Here is a 22,507-nt window from a genome sequence, read left to right as displayed (position 1 = left end):
CTGTTCCACATAGTGCTTGTGAACAGCATATGGTGTTTTGTGTGCTGATATGTACATGTAAATCTGCACTCCGCCCTTAAAATATGAGGTGAAATTATAAACACGTGTACATTCTACAAAGAAGTCAGCAATGAAAGCCAAACAAATAAAACAGCAACAGAAAGTCCCACAAAATTGCCCTAGCTCTTCAGCGACTGTATTTTTGGCTAAAGAAAGAAGAACCTGAAATAATAGCTTTCTGCAAGGGGAGGGGGGAAAAGACTAAGAGTAGCAGTAAGGTTTTTCTGTGCCATTTCATGAAGAAACTGCTTTTTTTGTTTATAGACAAAAATTTCCCACTGATGGCTTTGCTTCAGATTTGAAAAGTAAATAGAGATTGTGTATGTACATTGAATGTACATTGAATGCTAAAAATTATTAATTTGATTCACTTTAACTGGACTTCTGGAAAAAAAAAAATCTGACAACTGTGCACACTTGATCATCACTAACTTGACCATCAGTGAAAACGACATTGATTTCAGTACATCTACATTTAAGTGGAATCTTTATCTAGGCTCTAGGGGACTGATCTGAAATGCACCTGAACGCACAAATTTTCAAAAAAGAAAAAAAACCCCAACAATCCACCTGAATGCGAGGTAGATGCAATGTATGCAATTTATTCTATATAATGCATCGTCAATCCTGTTCTTCCTTGATTCCAGTCCAAAAGTAGGTAAAATAAATAGTTTGCATATTACAGGCCATATGTCAGAAGTGCTTAGCATTCCCAATTAGGGTTGTAATTTTAGAAGTACGTAGCTGTCCCTTAGGTATCCAAACAGTTGGCCAGATTTCTAAAATGCTTTGCATATGAAGCACTGAGTTCTTCTGAAAATGTTATCTCTATTGCAGATTGTAAACATCTTGAACGCTTGTCAGTAGGTTCTTTTGAATGATATGTTTGTATTTTACCAGGATTGGTTTGGGGGTTTTGTTTGTTGGGGGTTTTTTGAGGGCAAATACAATACTCTTATCAACTTGAGCCCCATTTCTGCTCTCCCATAATCAAGCGCTAAGATAGTCTAGCAGTGTTAGCTGTTCCTTCCTTTAGCTTCCTCCTCAGAGCTGGTGGGAGCAGGGCTTGTACACTGTTCTGGTACGAAGGTGCTCCACTGCTCAACAATGGCATTTCTTGTAGGGCTTTGTCATAAGTTGTGTAGCAGAGCCATGGCATTAAGTTGATAGGATTTTTTTTTGTGAGCCCATAGGTGGATATTTTATCAGCAGTGATGTCTCAAGTGAGAAAATCTTGAAGAAAAATCATTTTAAAACCCCACCTTTGCCATGAGCTGCTAATGACCATGATCTGTGGATACAGCCATATGAACCTCCTTGTTCCCCAAGCAAGTGCACACAATCTCTATAATTAGAGCCGATGGAAACTTGTCTTTACAGACACCATCACCTTCCACTGGAGGTGGCTCCCGCATGTCACTGCTGAGCCTTGAGCTGAAAAGCAGACCTAATGAAGGAGTTTTCCAGCCCTCAGTGCATCTGTGGCACTTGCTCTCCCTGCTGCGCTGCATAGCGCACTGGCCATTTGTTGGCAAGTTCGTATTTCACACTGCAGGGAATTGAAATGATGGAACAGACAGGAGAATAGTTTTATTTGCAGTATCCTGTGTATCCCTAGACTCTGATTTGGCATAAAACATCTGCTTCATGATCTGTTCAAGGCCAGTTCCCTTCCGCCAACAAAGGTTACGACTTCAGGCAAGCTGTGCCTTCGCTGGCAGAGGGAGATTTGCCTGCAGACTTGATTTAGTCAGAATCAAAGCACCCTGCCACAGAAATCCTTTTTTCAATTACTTCTGAAAAAGCAGCCAGACGGTAAACCTATTAACATATTAAACAGTGAGTAAAGGAGGCCGCTGACTTCTGATGTATGGGTTTTTGTGAGAAGCTGATATAAACCGTGTCTGTGTTACGTGTGCATGTGTGGCTAGTAATAAAGATTCGTTATTGTTCTAACGGTAAGAGAAGTGACAGATACTCTGCATGTACCTGCTTAACTCCACTGCGAATGAGCAGCGTCAGTAAGTAAATCTCTTGGTTTCAGCTGCAGTTTATGCATATTTTCAATTTGCAAAGTTAACTGGTGTAATATTGTTGTAGTTTCTGTTAAAGTCTTAGGAAATAGGCCCTACAAGATGCAGTATTTGGAGATAAATTGATGCATTTAATCTTTTTTGTATTCAGCGTCAGGACCTAATTTCAGGGGTTTTTGTCTCCTACCAAAAAAATCAATTTTTGAAAGACTGATACAGATTTCTTTGCAGAATGTCATCTTGATCCACACTTACATACATACAAATAAATTCCATGTTCCTTCCTACAATAACATACTTAGATTCAACCTTTATCAGATGAGTAGCATATTATCATCTACGTACTTCACTGCCATTGATGCACAGTCTTTGCAACATATGGCTATTTTTCCTTCGCAGAAAAAAAAAATCCTTTCTCTAGCTTAAAAAAAATAGTAATTGAATATTTGCATATCTCCAAGGAGCCATGCGGGTTAAACTCTGCATTCATCTTCTGCAGTTCTTAGGCTGCTTTTGGTTTAAGAGTAAGAACTATTGCTTTTATGAAGTGCCTTTTTCTATAAAGTCAAAGGCTCACAGCAGTGCACAGAAAGCCAGTGCTATAAAGGAGCTAAGTAGAGTCTTTAATAGAGAGAACTAGGTTGTAAGTGTTTTTGTTCCTATGGAGCAGATAGATTTGGTTCCATCTGTTCCATATTCATAACAAAGGAGCTCACTTGCAGGAGGACTGACTTCCTGGGAGTAGCATGGTAATGATCTTTTCACCACAGATTGAAAGGATCTGAAAATGGTCACTTCAGCTCAGCAGAAAGCAGCTAGCGCTGATAGCGCTTCAGACCTGATATTTTTCTGCAGCTCTGTTTCGAGATGCGTGTTTTTTCTGAATAAAACACAACAAAAACATAAACCTTGATCTCCTCCCTCCTGCCCTGCCCCTGCACCCATGTCAGTCCTCCTTCTGAGGAGTTCAGAATGTTTTCTCAAAAAAAATGGGATGACATGTTACAAATACAGTGTCAATTTTTCTTTATTTGATCTTGGTATTAAAGGCAGAAGTGAAAAATTATTTACTGCCACTCTAGGTTCTGTCTCCTGAACTTTTCTCATGATCTCTACTTTCTCAGCAAGAAGATTTTGTGAACAAGAAATCTGAAGTCCACAAAAAGTGTGCGAAAATTCCTTGCTGGGTTTTGTAATTAGGATGCTCCAGTGCCAGCTTTGATTACACACCTCGTGGGCTTGCAGGAAAAAAAAAAAAATCCAGCTTGATCCAAGAAAAAAAATATTCTTGTCTCTGCAGGATATTTCACAAGGGAAGAGCAGAAAAATGCAGGAGTGTACCACAAGCACTCGAACTTGGCTAAAGAACAAATTATTCCGTGACCCCTAAAAGGTGAACTGGAAGTTTACAGAGATCTTAAAAACTGACTAGGAACACAGAACAAGAAGAATCCTCCTGTGTCATTGGTTCTGGCTATGCAGTTGCCAAAAGAGGGCACAAAACAGATCCAGATTTACCATTGTCCTGGGTGTAAGTCCTGCTGGGGCGTGCTGGACCCCATGTGTCTCCATGCTCCAGGATGGTTGGTGCCGGAGGCAGCTATGAGAGCAGGATGGGCAAGCAGCAGGCATGCACAGCCTTGCCTTGGCTGGTACTGCAGCATCCATGTAGGCATACTCAGGGTTGGTTTTTTTTTTGCCTTCCAGCCAACAATACCGTATCGTATAATTCATAGATGTGTATGAAAGCGTCCACTACCCTACTGATTAAACAGTACACAGGTATTTGCAGATCTGATGCTTCCCCCCCACCCCAAAGTGAGAGATTTGATCTCAGACTGTGGTTTTTTTGTTTGTTCAGTTGGGATTTTTTCTGAGTGCTGCATGTTTTGCTGCAGTAACTCGAGGAGAAAATACATACATTTCAAGTGATGCTTTTCCTAACTAAGGTAAATGAGAGTGTATCCTGGCTTCTTTGGAGAAACTCAGTACACTGAACCCTCTTTTAAACGTGAGAGTGAAGAAGCATTTGATGCACACTGTCATACAGCTCTGCACAGCTACCAGAACTATATCCAGTGCAGATGTTCGTTGATACGGACTGGCCAGGAAGTGAGACACAAATGTAGGTAGATCTTCTGGCATAGGGATTGTGCACTTCAGTGGTAGGGTTGCTCTAGTATGGCAAGGCTTGACGTCTCCACCCACCAAGGAGTGGGGACACCACTCCAGGTTAGAGGCACAAATCGAGCAGTGATGGATACTGTGTGGTTGAGGGAAGTTAATTTGTCCATCTCTTATTGAAGTGAAATACGCATCAGCAAGGAAGTTTCAAGTAGGTGGTTTTGTATTTTCCCATACTGCTTTCCATATATATGATTTTAGATACACATGGAAAGCACCATTAGAAGCTGCTCACAACTTCGTTACTTGAGTTCCTTAACTGGTTAACATGTAAAGACTAGAGGACCAAGCTTGCAGTGGGGAGGTGTTTGCTTAGGTCAGAAAGCAGTGGGTGGAAAATAGAGATGCGAATTTCTCAATCTGCTTGGGAAGATTGTTAGTGTGAAACAGGGACTTCTGGAGGAGAGGTGGAGAAATACTTCAGTTCTGAGAGAGCAATTGTTAACAGCATTCAGGAAGAGAAAAGCTTGAGAGGTACCTGTGTGTTTCAACAGTCTGATGTGGTATTTATTGCTTTTAAGAAATGGTTTCCAAACCACTAGGGCTTTTTGAGTCCCAGCTATGGAAAAGTGTGCACATATATATCTAATTTTGAGTTCATCTGGGAATCATCACTGGAAATAAGGCTAAACATCCTGTGGTATACATTAATCTAAAAAAAAAAAAGAGCGCAGAAGGAAATAATTTGTGGCAGAGTAAAATGAAAGGTTAGCTATCCCGTGGGTGTTTTAGACTTTCCCACAGTCATAGTTATGACAGTCTACAGTCCTTTTCTGGCATAGGTGAGACATGTCAAATTCCTGACAAGGCAGCATTCTCCTTGATGAGGCTGTGGCTAATCTCACATAGCTTTTTTGAAGTACGGATTTCAAAGTGTGAATGTGACCTGTGGCTCTGAACACAAGCTAGACAAGTGAAAGAAAGAAGCAGGGATCTAGAAGTTTAAATGAAACTGCTATCACCTGATACGCTGGGCAAATTTTGGTTAAAGAGAAAACTTCAGCTTGATGTGTTCCAGAATTTTTCATGGTAAAGGTGACAAATTGAAGAGTTAAGGAAATCCTTTTAAGGACTGGAGAAAAATTTCTGGCTCTGGCTCACTGGTGGAGTAATTGAAGGTTCAATAGTCCCTCTGCAGGACTTGAGCAAACTGGGAATTCACCTGATAAAGATGTACTGTTATTAATATAGTGCTGGCAGCTCTTATTGTGTTTGTACTCTACCCAGTCATGGCCTGGGACCTCATCATGGTAGGTGTAATGAAACAGAAGGTCTCTGTCCTAAGAATCTTTACTTGTCAGAATCACAGCTTGAGTTATAGTGGACTATCGTGTTTTACAAACCTTACCTTTTCTATTTCATGTCTGGTTTCCCTCCTCCACAAATCTGGATTTTTCTGTGCAAGACCTGACTCTGCACATAAAGGCATTTTTTGTAAACGCTGTGCCAAGGTGCTATTAGAACTTTGCCAGGAGAAAAAGCCCTTCAGAGATCTTTTGAGCAATGATATTCTCTCTGAGCAGTGTGTTTGCAAACTTTTGGGCGTGCATGTGCACTCAAAACACATTCAAACTTGCATTATTCTCACTGTTTGCCTTCATTTTAAATAACAACAAAATAAAACCTGCAGTCTCTGCTTTTTTTCTAAATTTCCTTTAATACTAAGGCGGCTTCTTGAAGATGTCTTCCTGCCTTTATGTCTTCTCCATCCTCCACAAGACGTAAACAAGGTATTCTGTTGCTTTGCTTAGGTGAGTCAGCAGAAGTAACTTTTCATGTCTATGTATGTGTCACACTCCTAGCACAATACAACATTTATAATTATTTCTGTATTTTTATAAGCTGACAGAATTTACAAGCATAGTATAGAAAGCTAGAAATATTTCTAAATATTTTAAAGATGGTGGGAAGCCTATGAAGATGGAGTAGAATGGAATGCTTCTCTCTGCTTTAATTATAGTGTCAGCAGTGGTAAAGCTAGACACGGATAATATGAAGCCTATTAAAGTATATGAGGTTTAGTAACGTGATACAATACCCACAAATTCCATGTGGGTGAACATGCTGCTCTAAAGATCAAAAAGAGAAGGTCATTACTAACAAGACTGTAATGTCTTTTCAAAGGATTTACTTATGTCTAGTTCTTAGAGATGGAAATTAGCAGAATGGATAGCCTGCTTGAAGAAAACCCATTTTATTTCTAGTGATACCAAGGGAAAATCAAAGTATAAAAGTGCTTATGAAAAGTATGAGGAGGATGTATTTTTCTCTAAGTGCTCTATTTTATAGTATTAACTTGTTTTATTAGCAATTTACTCTAATACAGTCTTAATGTTGTACAATAACTGTATTTGGTTTTGTTAATGCCACTGAAAACAGTAATGAGATCTGAGGTTTTTATTTCATTCTAGTTAATAAGTGTTGGTTTGTTGCAATAGAAAAGTATGACATCAGTCATTTATATTGTGCCAGTGCAGAAATGTTAGCCCTTATTTTATGGTATGTAATACAGTTTGCATTTTATGAAAGAGAAGCTTTCTAACATGAGAGAAAGGCCTGCAAATATTTCCTGTGTGAGTAACTATATGATCTATTCTTCATCTATACCTCCTTACATTTCACAGGAGCTTACATGCAACTGAAAGTCCATTCAAAGTAGGATATGCCTTTCATTTATTTCCAGCTGAGCTTTGTTTGTTTTTTAATGAGAAGAAATACCGCAGAGGCAAGACTGATTCTCTGGGAAGCTCAGGCTGCAGTTACATGACAGCTTTGCCGTGGTTCGTAAACAAACATAACTGTTCTTGCTTTTATGGAAAAAAAAATATCTTTGCAAAGAACAGCTGAGCTTGGTTCTCGTACTGGTTCAGGGCTTGGTTCAGAGGAACCGCTCAGGCAGGGTTGGGTTTTTCTGCAGCCGAAATGTCTGCTTTGTTTTTCTCCTGAAGGTGTGAAGGGTACAGACTGCCCTGCACTGGGGTGATGTTGTGTTTTCCTGAACTCAACTGGACTTGACAACTTGGGAGGATGATAACAGTATGACTATAATAAACCTTTGGACTGGATCCAAAGTGATGCTGTCTGCCTCATATGCGCCCTCAGCTGCTGCTCACCTCTGGAGCTGCCCAGCGCTGCGCATGACTGGGCTTTGGGATGCTTTGACATTCTGCACAAGAAAAACCTGACTCCAGTACACCAGCCAGGCCAACAACAGACAAGTCTTGTCGTTAAATCACCCTCTAGAGCAGATAAGGGACCTTCCTGAGAGAGGTACAGGGCTAGACCAGTATTTTCCTCTTGGAAATAGCCTAATTAAACTGGAAGTCCATGGTTTACATCTCTTACCATACAGAATTTGATTTTGTTTTGTATGACTTTGATATGAAACCTACTTTCAATCCGTGCAGCCTTCAACCAGATCTATAAGTTGATTAGAAACTGCAAGAAAACTTGCATTCATCCTGGCCAAGCAGTTGCAATGGGACAGTTAATTCAGCATTAAGTGCTAATGCAGAAACAGTAACTACGTATTACTTTCTTCCAAGAACTCTCACTAAAAGTTTGTCTGGTAAGTCAGTTTGTCAGCATTTGTCTGGTAAGTCATTTCCATTTCCTAGGCTATATTTAGGGGTGTCTGAGAAATATGGTCACTTGTGAGATAGGCCATAATACTCCAGTGATTCTACACAGTGCAAAGCCAGTGTAATTAGGTAAAAGACATTAGGAAATAGAAGCAGTATTTCACAATCTGTTTGTTGTTGTGCACACAGCTTTTATAGAGTCTTTTTCTCCATTGCAGTGTACTTTGTGATTTATATTTTGCATGAAGTGTGGTATATAAGTCTGTGTATGTGTGTAGGCGTGTACATACACACATACAGAGATGACTACAGAAATACGATACGATTATTTTAACCTTCACTTCATATAGATGTAGTTGAGCATGCAGGAGTAAAGCAAAATACAACTTTATATTAGCTGCCCTTTTAATACTGTGGATTTTAACTCTTCATTTGTAAATACTAGTATCCATAGTACTTTTGTCTGTATTAAGCCGTAGGCAGTATTAGCTGTGACCTTGCATCTGTTTGTTTGTTTGTTTATTTTCCTTGTTAGGTAACTTTTCTTAGTTTTCAAAACTTGTTGGCAGTCCTAGATCAGGTGGTTTTCCAGATGAGATTCTCTCTCTGTCCATTGGTTTGAGATTCCTGAGTTTTTCAGTTGCTTGGTAATTTTTTTTTGTGTTCTCATCTTGGTGATGACTAAATGCGGAGGGATGGTAGACTCAGAAACAGGAAAGGTACAAATATGTTTAGTTATGATTTACTGAGGAAATGTGCTTAATTATTAGGTCTGAAGAATGAATGTCATGGATATTCAATATTTCAATTTTTTCAGAATGGAGTCATGTTTATTCTACAATAACAAAACTTTTTCTGATATGTTGGAATGAGGGAACAGACATGCAAAGACTCTTTTTTAGATTAATCTCAAGTATTGGTGAAGGCTGGGATTTCCATAGGAGCAGTATTTATCTATCTTTAATTTTTTATTTTAACACTTGCAAGGAGAAAATGATCAGTAAATCCTTTCAGGTAACTTCTTTTTTGATTAATAATTTTGAAGACCCCTTCATTGTCCTTACGTACAGGTCTTACTTCGTGTATGCACACAAAGGAGTGTTTTCTTGATTCATTAAATTCTAGCTGACTTTTTCAGTTGTACCATTTATGCAAATTTATAACTTTTTTCTATCTAAACTGTGAGAAGAATATTAATAACTAATTCTGCATTTACCTGGCTAATTTGCATACATTTGTGTTGTATGGTAAATCACATGAAAACCTACAGGGGAAAGGCTCAGCTCTTCTAACAACTAATAGGCTATTTTTTCTTTTGACTTGCACAAATTGAGAAATATTGCCTGTGGCAAACATAATGGAAAACTGCATTTTTAATGCTCTCACACATACTCATTTCTTTAGAAAGAAAGCAGCAGATGACTGTTCTTAAAAATAAAACTTTCTAAAGCTCTGTAGCTGACACAGGATATTGGATGCTAAAACACTTCAGGTTGGTGGAATTATGATTTGCAGGTTGTATAAGCGTAGCTGGATATTGGATTTGACTAATGGGAGTGGTACTGTGCCTGAAAGGGCTAGAGGCACATCACAGCCATAACTATTTTCTTCTGAAGAGGTTGTCTGTAAGTTACAGGACTAAGAGAGTGGAAGGACTGTGTAAACATGAGTTTCTGATGTAAATCTGACACAGCATCTTGTGCGTGGCATTGCTGCAGGTTCTGTCTTTGTGGTGTTTCTCCAGGTGGTTACAGAAGTTAGACGTGCGACCCTTTTGACTGGATAAGTAAGTGTTAGGTGTTTACTCCAGCTGTACGCATGTGGCATCTCGTTTAGTGGGAGATGTTCAAAGTTAGTCCTCTGTTGGCTTCCCAGTCTGAACCGATGCTTTTGTTCGGTGCTTGTGGTTGGGGAGCACTTACCAGTGCCAGAATTTGTGTAACACACATGCTCACAGTGTGTGTCTGTGATGAACTGAGGTGAGGTCTTCATGTGATTTCTCAGATCTTCTCTACAAGCTGGACATCTTACAGAGCAGAAGAAAAGATTCATCACTTTTTTCAAAAACGTGATAAGAACAGGCTTGTCTCCACAGTGTTTCATGAACACTGCTTTATAATCCTTCAGAGAATACTGCAAGTGAACTGCCAATAGAAACCTGAAATACAAAATAGTAAGAGAATTATCATCCACAGAGTATCTGCAGCATGCTGTGTCAGGGCTGCGAGGAGATGCGGTCGGGGGATGTTGGGTTTCTGCATAAGAAAAGGATGCTCCTTTACCAGCGTCCCCCTGTTCTAAAACAAAGGTGACATCTGAGTGACTTAAATAAGTCACTAAATAAATAATGGAGCGTTATTTGTACACTGAACGGTTCCAGTTTTGCTGTCTAATAGGGCCCATAGTGGGTTTGGCCTTGAATATTGAATATATTTGTAGTGCTAAATGAGGATTTGAACTACATTTATGATTATTTTTTTCTCCTCTATATCAGGACTTGCATTGTAGCAAAAGGTGCAATGCTCTAATTAGAAAGCTAAGAATGAGTGAGGAGGCAAGCAGAGGAAACCACTGATTACATATGAATATCATTAAATAGGGTGGTTGAGACACGTTTTTGTATGCGGCACCCAAATAACTTGCTTTTAGGTTAGAAACTGAGCCTCAGATAGTTGCGCGCCAAACTGCTGCCTGTCTCAGGAAAGGAAATACTTAATTACAGCTTTTGTCACATGATTAGCAGGTCCTAAAAACCCAGTTACTTTGGAAATTTTAATAGCTTTTCTTTTTTTGTATATTTACTTTTTAATTAGTTTACTTTGTAGGTTGATTGGGCCATATCTTGATGACTCCTTAGAGGAGTTTTGGGGATTTAACATAGTAAATTCAATTGCAACACTGTTGGGGAAAAAACCCCACACTGTTTTCTGTGTATGTTATTTTATGTTCTCTATCTGTGGCTTCCTGCAGTCATTGAATAACTCTGCTAAGTCTTATCAGGCTGAGGAAGGACCTAACCTGTTATTTATATCTAATACATTAATAATGTACCATGTGTTTTCTAGCAGAGAACTGCTTAGGAGTGGGATGAAGGAAGCAGGATTTTTTTTTTCCCCCATATTTAAATATAGCTAGCAAATACTGAAATATTTATGGTTTGGCTCTAGATGAGGAGAGAATAATTTTCTTCACTCTCTTTCCTTTCCTTACAGGGTATAAAAATGGTAGCCAGAATTGGTTCAGGGAAGAGAAATTTTCTCATCTAATTTGTCTTTATGGGCCATTTTTGGATCAAGCTTGGATCTAGTTCTATGTGCAGCATGGTGTTTTTTTCTAATTCAGCTAGTGGAGATAGAATTTTCATCTTAAGAATACAGAAATCATGACTTGAATTTCTTCTGAATCGTGGAATTTTCCTATTAAAAATAATGAAGACACCAAATCAGTTATTTTTATAATCATTGAGGTATTTTCATATATCTTGTGATTTCAGAGGGATTTTAGTGTGCACTTCCTTCTAACCCAAAGTCTTTGCGTAACCGTGACACCTAAAACATGTTCTTTAAAAGAGAGACCCGGGACATTGTCATGAAGTTCCAGGTAAAGGTGAGGTAGGGCAGGGGAGGAGTAAAATATCATAGGAATTGTAATGAAATGCAGGAACTAGCAACACTGCAGAGTTCCTCTTCTGTTTTTCCTTGTGATTCTTCCTGACACAAACTAAACCAGTCAGACCTTCTCTAGTCTAATATCATTCATGGAAAAAAGAGGCTATAACTTCTTTTGCTCCTATATATAGGGTATGTTTTTTTCACAGGTTTCTTTTTGTTGTGCAGCAACGTTTCAATTGCCTTGTTTCTTTTTCATGGGAGTTTTGACTTTTGAAATGGAAATTGTTTCTTGGGACAGGTTCCGTTAGCACCAGAGGCTTCCTGCTCTCAGAACTGTCCTCTATTTTATAGTTAATATCACCTTTAAAACAGGCAAATACTTCTCCCAAGTAACTAGTGATAGGACAAGAGGAAATGGCCTCAAGTTGCGCCAGGGGAGGTTTAGATTGGATATTAGGAAAAATTTCTTCACTGAGAGGGTGGTCAGGCATTGGAACAGGCTGCCCAGGGAGGTGGTGGAGTCGCCATCTCTGGAAGTGTTCAAAAAACGTGTGGATGTGGCGCTTCAGGACATGGTTTAGGGGACATGGTGGTTCTGGATTAATGGTTGGACTTGATGATCTTAAAGGTCCTTTCCAACCTAGTGATTCTGTGATTCTGTGATTCTGTGAATTAGAAAAGACTTATACCAAAGCTTTAGCAGCTAACCTGGCTTTGTGCAGAAGGGAGAATGAAATTTCTCTTTGTACCACCTGGAACAGATGTCCTTTCTTATACTACAGCTAATTTCAGTGAAAGGTAGCAATAACAGCAATAGTTTACCAAGGAAGCAACTTTAACAGATCCCAGCTGACAAAGAGCAGTTCTTTTTCTCCTTTCTGGAGTTCAGCAATGTTGTTCTCTTGCAAGCACGCAAGACAGTGTCAGGGAGTTTGCCAGACCCTGCTGCATTGAAAACCCACCTTTCCTGGAAAGTAAAACACCTTAAAACCACTGAACTTTCCTCTGCTAACGCTTTGCTCTTTCTTACCCTTAGGTCCTGAAAGTCAACACTTGAATTTTTCCAGTTGCAGTCAGTTTGGTAGGAAATTTTTGGTTCAAATTGATCCCTGAATTTTTCATGTAAGCCTTAGCTTTTGTTAGGTCCTAGCTGCATCATTACTTCTGCCCCAGAAAAAGCATATTTAGCATTTTTTCATAATAAATGTTAATATAAGCGGTTCATGCTTTCTACTGTGTTGCTTTGGTCATTTGGTGTGCTCTGTAGCTCTTACTCAAATTCTGTCAACCATGTCACCCTGATTTGGAGTTCTGTCCTCTTCAGCAAGAGTTTGCCATTAAAGTTACTTTCATGTAGAAGAATAGGACTTCAAACTTCAACTTGTTCAAGCATTGAAGCATTAACTTCCGAAAAAAAACCAGATTTAATGAGGACTCTTGACTTTCAGTAGTAGAGAGCAAAAGTGATGCACCTAACATTCAGAGAAAAAATATCTTGAGCTTGTTGCTGAAAGAGGAGGGAAAAAAAATCCCAGCTGTTGCCATCATATCTGGGACATCTTAATTCAACAGGCAGGCTTTTCATAGGATACTGGTGAAAATATTGCAGAATAAAGAAGACAGAGAAGAGAACAGAACAATACTGACAAACATACTGCAATGTATGTGAGAGGAGGACAGATGATATGAGCCAGCCTGACTCTTCCCTGTGGGGGATACAGCTGGTCTTCAGGCAAAAACTGCAACTGGTCTGTGTTTTTTCTTGTAAGATGAAAAAGATAAGGAAGAGGGAAGGAGGAGAAGAAAGGAGGGGAAAAAAAATTGATTGCAGTCATCCAGCTTGGCAAACAGTTCTTAAATTTCTCAGAAAGGCCAAAGAGGTTGCAGTGTCATCTTGACATGCCTTCATCACCTTGGTCTTGGTTGTTGAGGCAGATGTGAGAGCAGAACAATATGTCACTTGATTATTTTTTTTTAATTCATTATTATTATTCCTTCTGAAGGAGTAAAACGCTGATTAAAGAAGAATCTTTCTGGGTTTACTGCAACATTGACAGTACATAATTTCCCTGGGAAGGAAGAAAGCCCTTTTTCATACTTACTGCTAAAACTGTGTCAGTTTCTGGGATAATGATTTAAATGCAACTGCTATGGTTGCAGTAGGACTGTAGTTTATGATATAGTCTATAGTTGCAAATCCGTGTCGGGACTGGTGGAAAAAGATTTAAGCAGGGAACGGATTTTAATATTTTTCTTTCAAAGAACATGGCCAATCACTAGCTGTTTTTTGCTCCGAAGTGTGTGCAAATTTTATGTACACATATAAAATTTATACGTACAAAGCATTAGTTTTCTCTTTTTCCAGATAGAACATTACTAGCTCCAAGCTATCCTAGCTAGTCAATGGTATCCTAATTAGTCACTGACTAACAGAGTATTCTAATAAACATCAGTGAGCAAAATGTGCATATTTTATGGACATAAATAACAACATGTAAGCATCAAAGCTAAAACTTGCCTTTACATAAATGTGTGTCATGGGGCACTTCTGAAACAATTTCTGAGCCGGAAAAATCCACTAGTGATAAAATTACTGTAGAGACTCTATTTAAGCTGATGTTGGAAATGTTATTTCCACCTCTATGCTAGTAATGTTCTAATGACTATAGGATTCTTATCTTTTGAGTAATCTACAACTGCCTGTTTAGTCTGAGCAAAGCATTTAGCCAGTTGCCTATATTCAGTGAGGGCCACAGAAAGGACACAATTTCCTGAATATAACTATAAGAGTGCAAATATTGTGCCCTAAATAACACACCAGTTACTGTAAATGTCAGTAGAGGGAGTTTTTCTGACTTTGATTTAGTAAGAGCCTATAGCAAAGCCAGCTGTTAACACTTCTTGACTGCTTGTCATGATGAAGGGGGGACCATCATTTCTACACACTTTTGTCTTTTGATTAAAAGAGGGAAGCAATTTTTCAAGCACTTTCCCACAGGTGCAGAACCATAGTATTAGCTGTATTCGACTGTTTGCTCCTTTTTTGTGCTTGTACTGAATTTGCTAGTTCTTCTTGGTGAGTTCTTCTAGCAAAAAGCAGACACCTGCCTTGGAAACACATCATCAAAGACTAAGGGAGTTTATTTCAAGTTAGTTGAGGACCCCTTCAAGTGTGAGCTTAGCATGAAGACAGACAGCATGCATTCATATGTCTCTGCGTAAATCATTTTAGTTATCTGTCACAAACAGGGACAGAATCAATAAAAATGGATGAAACAGTGATAAACAGAACAAACTAGCATCTTACCATCCCAATCATCTTTTGTAAACCAAGACAGCTTCCAGTACTTCCTGTTTTTTGCAAAAGGCAACTTGTTCTGCCCTAATACATAACTTTTTGAATGATGGGGGAAACTATACAATGAAATAAAAAATGCTTTGCAGTGCTTCAGGCAATACTTTTCAGCTATAGCTTTTGAGGATTTTTGCAAGGGCGAAAAAAATGTGTATGCGAGTGGTCATTCACAAATGAAAATCTGCATGCCCAAGTCAAGCTGCTTTGTTGCCAGTGTGAATGTTGAACTGCAGGCCAATGTAGCATTTCAAAATTGCAGACATTGCTGAAAGTTATCAATGTGTTCGACTGGTAGACGGTACACTAGGGAGTCCCATCCGTGGTGACACGCACGTGTATTTCCCTATGACCATGTATTTTGAGGCAAGCACACTTCTAGAAGGGAAGTTTTCACAGCAGCACTTGTTCCTGGGAAATAAGATCCTAGTCTTATCTGTATGATTGTTTGCATTAGTGCTAGACATGTTGTTTCCGCTTATTCTTTTTCTCATACTACAGTAAGTACTCTTACAGTGAAATACTTTGAATGGGAAATTATGAGGGAGGGCAGAAAGAAGCAATAAGCTGATTTTGGTTTGTTAGTTATGTAACATGGGGAATCATGTTTTGACGGAAGTAAGATAAGTATTTTCTCAAGAAAGGCAGATGTATTGGAACATATGGAGACTGACTGCTGTAGAATTTAATGATGTGTATTTCTACTTTTGTGGGAGTATATACATAGTTCTGTTTTTAGCATTGTCACCTTCAGTGTTGTTGTGTTCTTTCATCCCTTTTTGGGTTGCTGAAGCCTATGACCTAGTATTTCAAGACTATCTTTTCTCTAAGTGATCTTAATTATTCTGAAGTGTAATTTTTCAGAGTAGACACCTGCATTACAGCAGAAACCATATTAAAGAACCTCTTGAGAAAAAGGTGTGAAAAGGTGAAAGGAGATAATGAAACATTGAAAATACCATGTGCTTCACTTCTTCCATGTAAAATAATCAAAAAAGGGATTAGAATAAAATCCGCAGTTCTTTCCCTGCTTTTGCATAATGAAGCTACTTTGTGCACTTGACGTCCTTGCATTCAGAGGCTGAAATGTGTCCAGCCCGTCAGATAAAGGGAAGATAAAGAATATTTTATCACAAAGGATGGTTTGCATTTTCAGTCTCTCACTCATCCACTTGTCTTTCCTTCTTCCCCATTTACAGCTTCTGCGATCCCAGATAATGGAAGGAGATCCTGTCTAAAGCTTAAGGTCTTTGTGCGACCAGCAAGTAAGTTCTTCAGATTAAGCTTTTGAGGGTGGCTTTGTAGTGCATGGTTTACTATGTGGTCTAGTAAACATCAGTAAATCTTTTTTTTACTATTAAATCTTGTGTATCTGTTCTATACCGCAGCATTTTTGTTATGATTTTCATCGTATTTTCTTATCATTTTTCATAAAGCTTTGTTTTAATTACATGGCAGTTGCTAACTTGTTGTTTCTTAAACTGTTGTACAAATGGAAGACTATGCTGGCATTTGGACAAGTGCCACAGATTTTAAAATATAAATATGCTTAATTATACATAATAAATAGAGAGAAAAAAGAAAGAAAAAAAGGAACGTGGGGAGTTTAAGGGTGTCTCACTAACATATTTGGCTGTTATCTCTATTTTTGTTATAGACAGCTGTATGAAAACTATAGGTGTTCATGATCGTGTTTTCGATGTTAACGACAAAGTAGAAAATTCATTAGAACCAGCAGGTTAGTATGCTTAGAGAATCTCTTTTAACAAATGCGTGTATCCTTCTGGTGCTTCAGTACTTTTTTTCCTCTTCTCTCTGCATGCTTTGCATGGTACAATTGCTCTGCTTTCGCACATTTCTAGCAGTGCTAATATCGCTTATGGTATATTTCCTGTATCTTTTTTTAATGCAGAGGAGGAAAAATGTTGCTTTATTTGTTTTTTGGGTGATGTGGTTTAATAAAATATCATGTGTGCCAGTGTAAAATTTTCACCAGCATCCTGAAGTCGCTGGCCCATCTAACCCAAACACCCAGCATGTTGGCAAAACACTCTGTTTTCCAACTGGGCCCAAAGTTTTAGAAATAAAGTCAACAGACATGAAGAGTTTCATGTTTTAACCTGGTTTCAAAAGACTTTCAGAAAAACAGAACCACTGCTTGTTTGATTCTGGTGCATGACACAGGCATGCAACTGACAGAGTTAGTGTTTAAGAAATTAGTTCTTTAAAATTATAATACATTTGTATGTATATTTGGTCAGGCAAAATATCATTTTTACATACATGCACTCACACACAGATGCTCTGATATATGTAAGTTCGTGTCCTGTTTTTATTGAAGCAAAGTAAAGCTTTGGGGGGATTTTCTGTCTTTTTTTGCAAAACACTGCCTTAAGAATAAAAATAATGCTTGTTATGAAAAAGCCTCTCATCTGCCCAGGACAAAGTTACATTAACGTCCACCATCAATCAAGATGATGTGTCTCTGTGTGGGAAGTGCATATGTGTTGTTTGTATGGCTCAGGTTTATGACAGATAGAAGCATGTTTAATTCTAGGGGCATGAGTAATCCCACCAACTTCAGTGGGATTGCTCATGACATTATTAGGTGGATATGTAGGAAAAGTATTTGCAATAGTAGTATCACCTGTTTGTTTTATACGTACCTATACACTGCTTACACATTGTTGTATTCAACCCTCAATAATTAAAATACACAGTTAAATAAGCAAATTATACCAGAAAAAAAATACACACATGCCATTTAGTACATACCCTGAAGAACCAAGTTCTTTTTTTTTTTCTCTTAAGCTATTGGAAAGAGACTTCCCCTTTGGTATGAAGCAACATACTATTATTTTGCTCTTTGTTATTTGCAGTTCCTTTAAGTTAATGTCATATTTATACAGAAGTATAAATAAGGCTTTCACAAGTTATCCAGTCTGAATGATTTACCTATGGATACACAATAGAATTTATTATGTTTCTTTAGAAGAATTTTCTGAACTCTCCTAAAAGTTTTGGTTTTGAGAATCACAGATGTTCTCTAAGCAAATCTAAATGCAAGGAAGTACATTTATATTAGAAAAATTTGTACGTTTGTTAACAGCATTCTTCTGAAGAATGCATTAGGATGATCTTTCCCTATCTCTAGGTAACCTAGAAACTCAATGCACTTTTTTACGTTTTGTGATTTGGTGAACATGGGCTAATTAATGTGTATTTCTCCTGTTACTGGTTTGCAAAAGAGATCATGGGAGTAATAAATGCTTGATTTTAGTGAACTTGCTGAGCGTATTTTTTCAGCAGTGCTGTTCACTTCCCACTGAATGGCTATACCTAACTAGCACCATCACAAAAGCGTATTGTTAGAAAGCAACAGGCAAACCAGGGAACCAAAATCATAGAAGGAGCATCCTGCAGTCTGAGATGAAATACTGTTTGTGTTACCAGGAGGAAATAATAGCATTAATGAGAAGGTTTGGTACCAAAAAGTTCCCACTCTCGACATCAGTGTGTATTTGCATTATTATTGGGACCAGTCACCACTAAATAGTCAGTCATTCCCAGATCTGCCAACTGCTGTCACACTTTTCGGTTATTAGGTTGTTAGACTTGCCGCTGCCTTGGTAGATCTTGTTGCATGTGATCTGTGTCATATACTAATTTACCTGCCTCTGACGTGCATCTTCTGCTCCTATCCTGTCCCCTAGCCTGACAGTGTCTTTTTCCACAGTAGACAGAAGAATTTGGAGGCAGAAGGGTCACATTCAGCAGATTACTCACTGTCACCTTCCTTTTAAAAGTCGGGATTTGTGTGATTTTTGAACCCTTGTAATTGCACTGGTTTTGTTCAGGAGTTTGTAGGAAACTGGTCTATTGAGATCACAGTTGTTTCAGAAGTGATAAAAGTAATTGGCCTATTCCTTGTCCTCCCCTTCTCTTCTTCCTTGATAATAAAAATAAAAAGTCCCTAAACAAAAACTGCAGCCATGCGTATCTGGAAAAATTATTCCTGAAGCGTATGATGTAAAGCTGTGTGATCTGGAAAATTCATGGCTGTCAAAATAATTTTTTCTAATTATTGCTGGCATTCCCGTTCTTTAGCAGTGACCTTCCAGATTTTACTCAGGAATTTTGTCCTCTTCATCACTTGCCTTCAGTGTTTAAAATAAAGCAAAACCTTTTCCCCAAGCATTAAAGATTATGTATATGTTTCCCTGTTATAACCAGGGAAAATAATATTTGTAAAGTGATTTTGAGAACCATAGGTGAATCATGTGCTCTAATATGAGTGCAGAAACCTTGGGACTGCATTGACAGAAAACCCACATGATTTCTTGAAAGGAGCCCCTTAATGTTACATGAAAAAAATTCTTCTGTGAAGAATGGCTTTATAAAAATGCCATCATAGAAGATCTCCATAGTTTTCATTTAAAAGAATTAATCTTTTTAGTTTAGGGCTCTTTCATTGAGTTTTTTTAGCAGTAGCGAGCATTCCAGTCATGGCAGTATCTGGTAGTCAAAGAGAATGAGGATTTATTACTGCTGTACACTAGTTCTGCCCTATTGTGTTTTCATGCTGACTCATGGATGCAATTAGGACAAAACTGTTGACATTCAATGTTGCAAATTCAGACTTATTTGCAATTCTATTGATGATGCAAGAGGTGGAAGGTAATGCACATCATTCTCCTCTGTAGTTTTAGTTCATCAGCAGTGAATATATGTTTCCGAATGAGGAAGAGCTGACCCTAAATATGTGAAAGTTAGAACAGGGATATTTTTTCCCCGTAACTACTTAGAGTCCTAAGTATGGTTTAGTTGAGAAGCTGCTCTTGTGAAATACTGTATTCTCATTGCAGTGTCACCAAAGTACAAGAGTGTACCTCAGAAGTGAAGTGTGAAACAGTTTTTGGTACTGACAACCACTGTAACTGGCACTTTTCAGTAGCCAGCGTTCACTGAAATTTTTAGATTCCTTTGGAATAATTCTGGAGGAAAAATATTAGGGCCTCGCGCAGGGCTCAGAGGGTCTCCCTGCCATACATGGTGAAGAGCTGTAAGTGAAGTCATTCCAGCCAGTCTTTTTCACTGACACCAGTGTGCCTTTCATCTGATGATGTCTCACTCTTACAAAGCTGAACATATTTACAGCTGATCAGCGCTTGCTTTTCATACTTTTTCCTTGAGCAGCACTGAAGACCTGTTGATAAGCCTGACACAATTGTAGCATCAATTAATGATGGAAAAAAATGTGATAAATTGCTAATCCAGTTTACTGTGCTTCTAGCTGTGTAACCGAACTGGGGCTGAAGAGCCTATCAACAAAAATTATGCTAGGTGCTCTACCTGCTTTTAGGTGTTAAGGCTGTGAAGGGGAGGGAGCTTGTTTCTAGCTAAAGCTAAGTAATATGAAAGGCCCGATGCCAAAGCAACATGGTCATCCCAGTGTCCTGACTCCCGCTTCCCTTAGTGCCTTTAATTGGAATTGCACAGCTCTTACCCAGTGTAATCCTGGCAGTGCAAATTGTTGAGATGGGAGCTACGAGACAGATACATCATGGATATGTTGGCATCTTTCATAAAATGGAGGAGCTTATTACACTAAGTAAGGAGATACTATTAATTTTCCTGGAAACTTAGGCACTCTAAAATAACTTACGAATACATTTTGAGGCCACTTCACACTTCCTAAAAAGGTTTAGCTGATCTCATTCATTTAATACTATGAAAATTCAAATCCAGAGCTGACTTTTTATGGCAAGCCTCTGATTACTTTTGAAATAGCCAAATTAGATAACTGTGGGTATGGTTTTGCAGAGAAAAATACCACACCTGTAACAACACTGAAGTTGAACTGGACTTTACCTAGCTTTTTTCATGTTACAAACTGTGGCTTTCAAGGCTGATCTTCAGTTTACAAAAACGAAACAGAGCTTTATTTGGTATCCTAAATTTAGTATTCGCTACTGTGTTCTCTTCTGCCGTTAATGTATAAGCATGTTTTCCCAACTCCACTGGTTCTTTTTTTCATTAGTTTTAGCAGCATATATGTAAATCTGTATTTCGTGTACCATAGAAGGTAGTCTGTTACCTATGAAGTTTTCCAGATTGAGTACGTATTCTATAAAATCGGAGATTGTCATGTGTTAGCCTTTAAAATTCTGTTTCAAGAAAGGGAGACTGGTCTTATATCCCATGCGCATCCCCAGATGCAGTATACTTCAGTGGAAATTTTATGCGTGGAAGTGGAATATAGGCTTGGGCTTACAGGCTGTCATTTCAAATTCAGGAGCCAAAATCTGTAACTCAGTAAGGGAATTAACTGTGAAATTAATTCTGAGCATGTGCAACTCTTCTTCAAACCCTTTTGAAAATCAGGTGGTTTTATTTAGCTGCCCCCCTATTGACATTGCTATGTAATGAGCCATCCAAAGCTAGAGCTACAGTGTTTTATTAGAAGAGGAATCTTTCATTCCTCAATCTGCTGAAATCAGACTTACTTTCTGCTCCTCTGGTCGTCAGTGGGAGTTTTGCCAGTAAGAAATGCAGGACTTGGCCCCAAGTTGCTTACATAATGAGGTATTACACGCTTGTGAAAGTCAATGACAGCACAAGGTTCATTGCCCTATTTCATAAAGGCACTGCAATCTACTTAGAGTTGTCGGCTCAGTGAGAGTTTATTAAGGATGCAAAATCTCATTGGAATGTATGCTTTCTGTTTGAACAGATGATACCGTACATGAGTCAGCCGAGCCATCCCGTGGTGAGAACGCGGCACAGACACCAAGGATACCCAGCCGGCTTTTGGCAACTCTATTGTTCCTCCTGGCAATGCTTTTGATATTATAGCACAGTATGCTCCGGCAACCTGTCGCAGAAAATATCAGGGTCTTGGAACATCAAAGATCCACCTAACTGCTCATCCCAGGAAAGGGACTTTATTGTTTTTGCAGATGTCAAATTGTTATTTTTCCCTTTTCCCTTTTCTTCTCCCTTTTAGCCTGAACTCAGCAAAAATTTGAAGGGGATAACTAGCTTCAGCACCCATCCCTACCTACCCTGTGACTTTCTTAACCCCTCCATATAAATAAAAGGACTCCAAATGAAAATGCCAAACTATAATAGTGACACTAGTGATTCTTATTTTCCTCTGCATTCTCCTTTAAGAAGTCACCTCTGTTAGTTCACTATGTCATCTGTATGTGGACAAGGAAGAATAGTGGCAGATGCAGTCAGTGAAGGATAAGGAAAGTGAGTGAAAGCCTGGGAGAGTTTTTCTCTCTGATACAATATTTATGCCTTCTCGTTCAGCACTATAAGATGATCATGCAAGGCATCGTGTCACCATGTCAGGACTGGAGGGGAAATACTAAGATTAGATATAATACAACACCATTTCCTCCAGGAGTTTCCAAATGAACAGGCTTCTGAAAGGGAAAGGCGATGTTTCTTACAGGACTGTCTTGAAACATCTTTGACAGTAAAATTGTGCTCACGAATAGAAACACTGTCTTTGGTGAGAAGAAGTTTGTCTTTAGGAATGCTAGCACACAGCAGGCAAGGTCAAGTTTAGGAAACTTCACTGGGGGTGTGAGTGCCTCTGTTATTTCGTTTTAAGGGGATAATGCACACCGGATTATTTTATTTTAAAACAAATCACCGTGGTGCTACAATTTTTTT

The 22,507-nt window shown here is 38.6% G+C and overlaps 1 protein-coding gene across 2 annotated transcripts in view; it reads left to right on the top strand.

Moving 5' to 3' along the window:
• EFNA5 (ephrin A5) overlaps window positions 1–21,676 on the top strand; it is a gene marked incomplete at its 3' end in the record, with an annotated part of 212,000 nt that extends 190,324 nt beyond the window's left edge. Inside the window, exons 3-5 of one of the 2 annotated variants that reach the window (XM_082013585.1) lie at window positions 16,021–16,086; window positions 16,479–16,559; window positions 21,555–21,676. In XM_082013585.1, the coding sequence (XP_081869711.1) occupies window positions 16,021–16,086; window positions 16,479–16,559; window positions 21,555–21,676 (269 nt within the window). The remainder of the gene's footprint in view (window positions 1–16,020; window positions 16,087–16,478; window positions 16,560–21,554) is intronic. The other variant, XM_082013586.1, reaches the window with a different exon arrangement.
• Window positions 21,677–22,507: the final 831 nt, after the last annotated feature.

This window comes from Phaethon aethereus, assembly GCF_964289735.1.
Source record: "Phaethon aethereus genome assembly, chromosome: Z".
NCBI lineage: Eukaryota > Metazoa > Chordata > Aves > Phaethontiformes > Phaethontidae > Phaethon > Phaethon aethereus.
The sequence above is the reverse complement of the archived record's forward strand: the minus strand, read 5'-3'. Positions and strand labels throughout refer to the sequence as shown.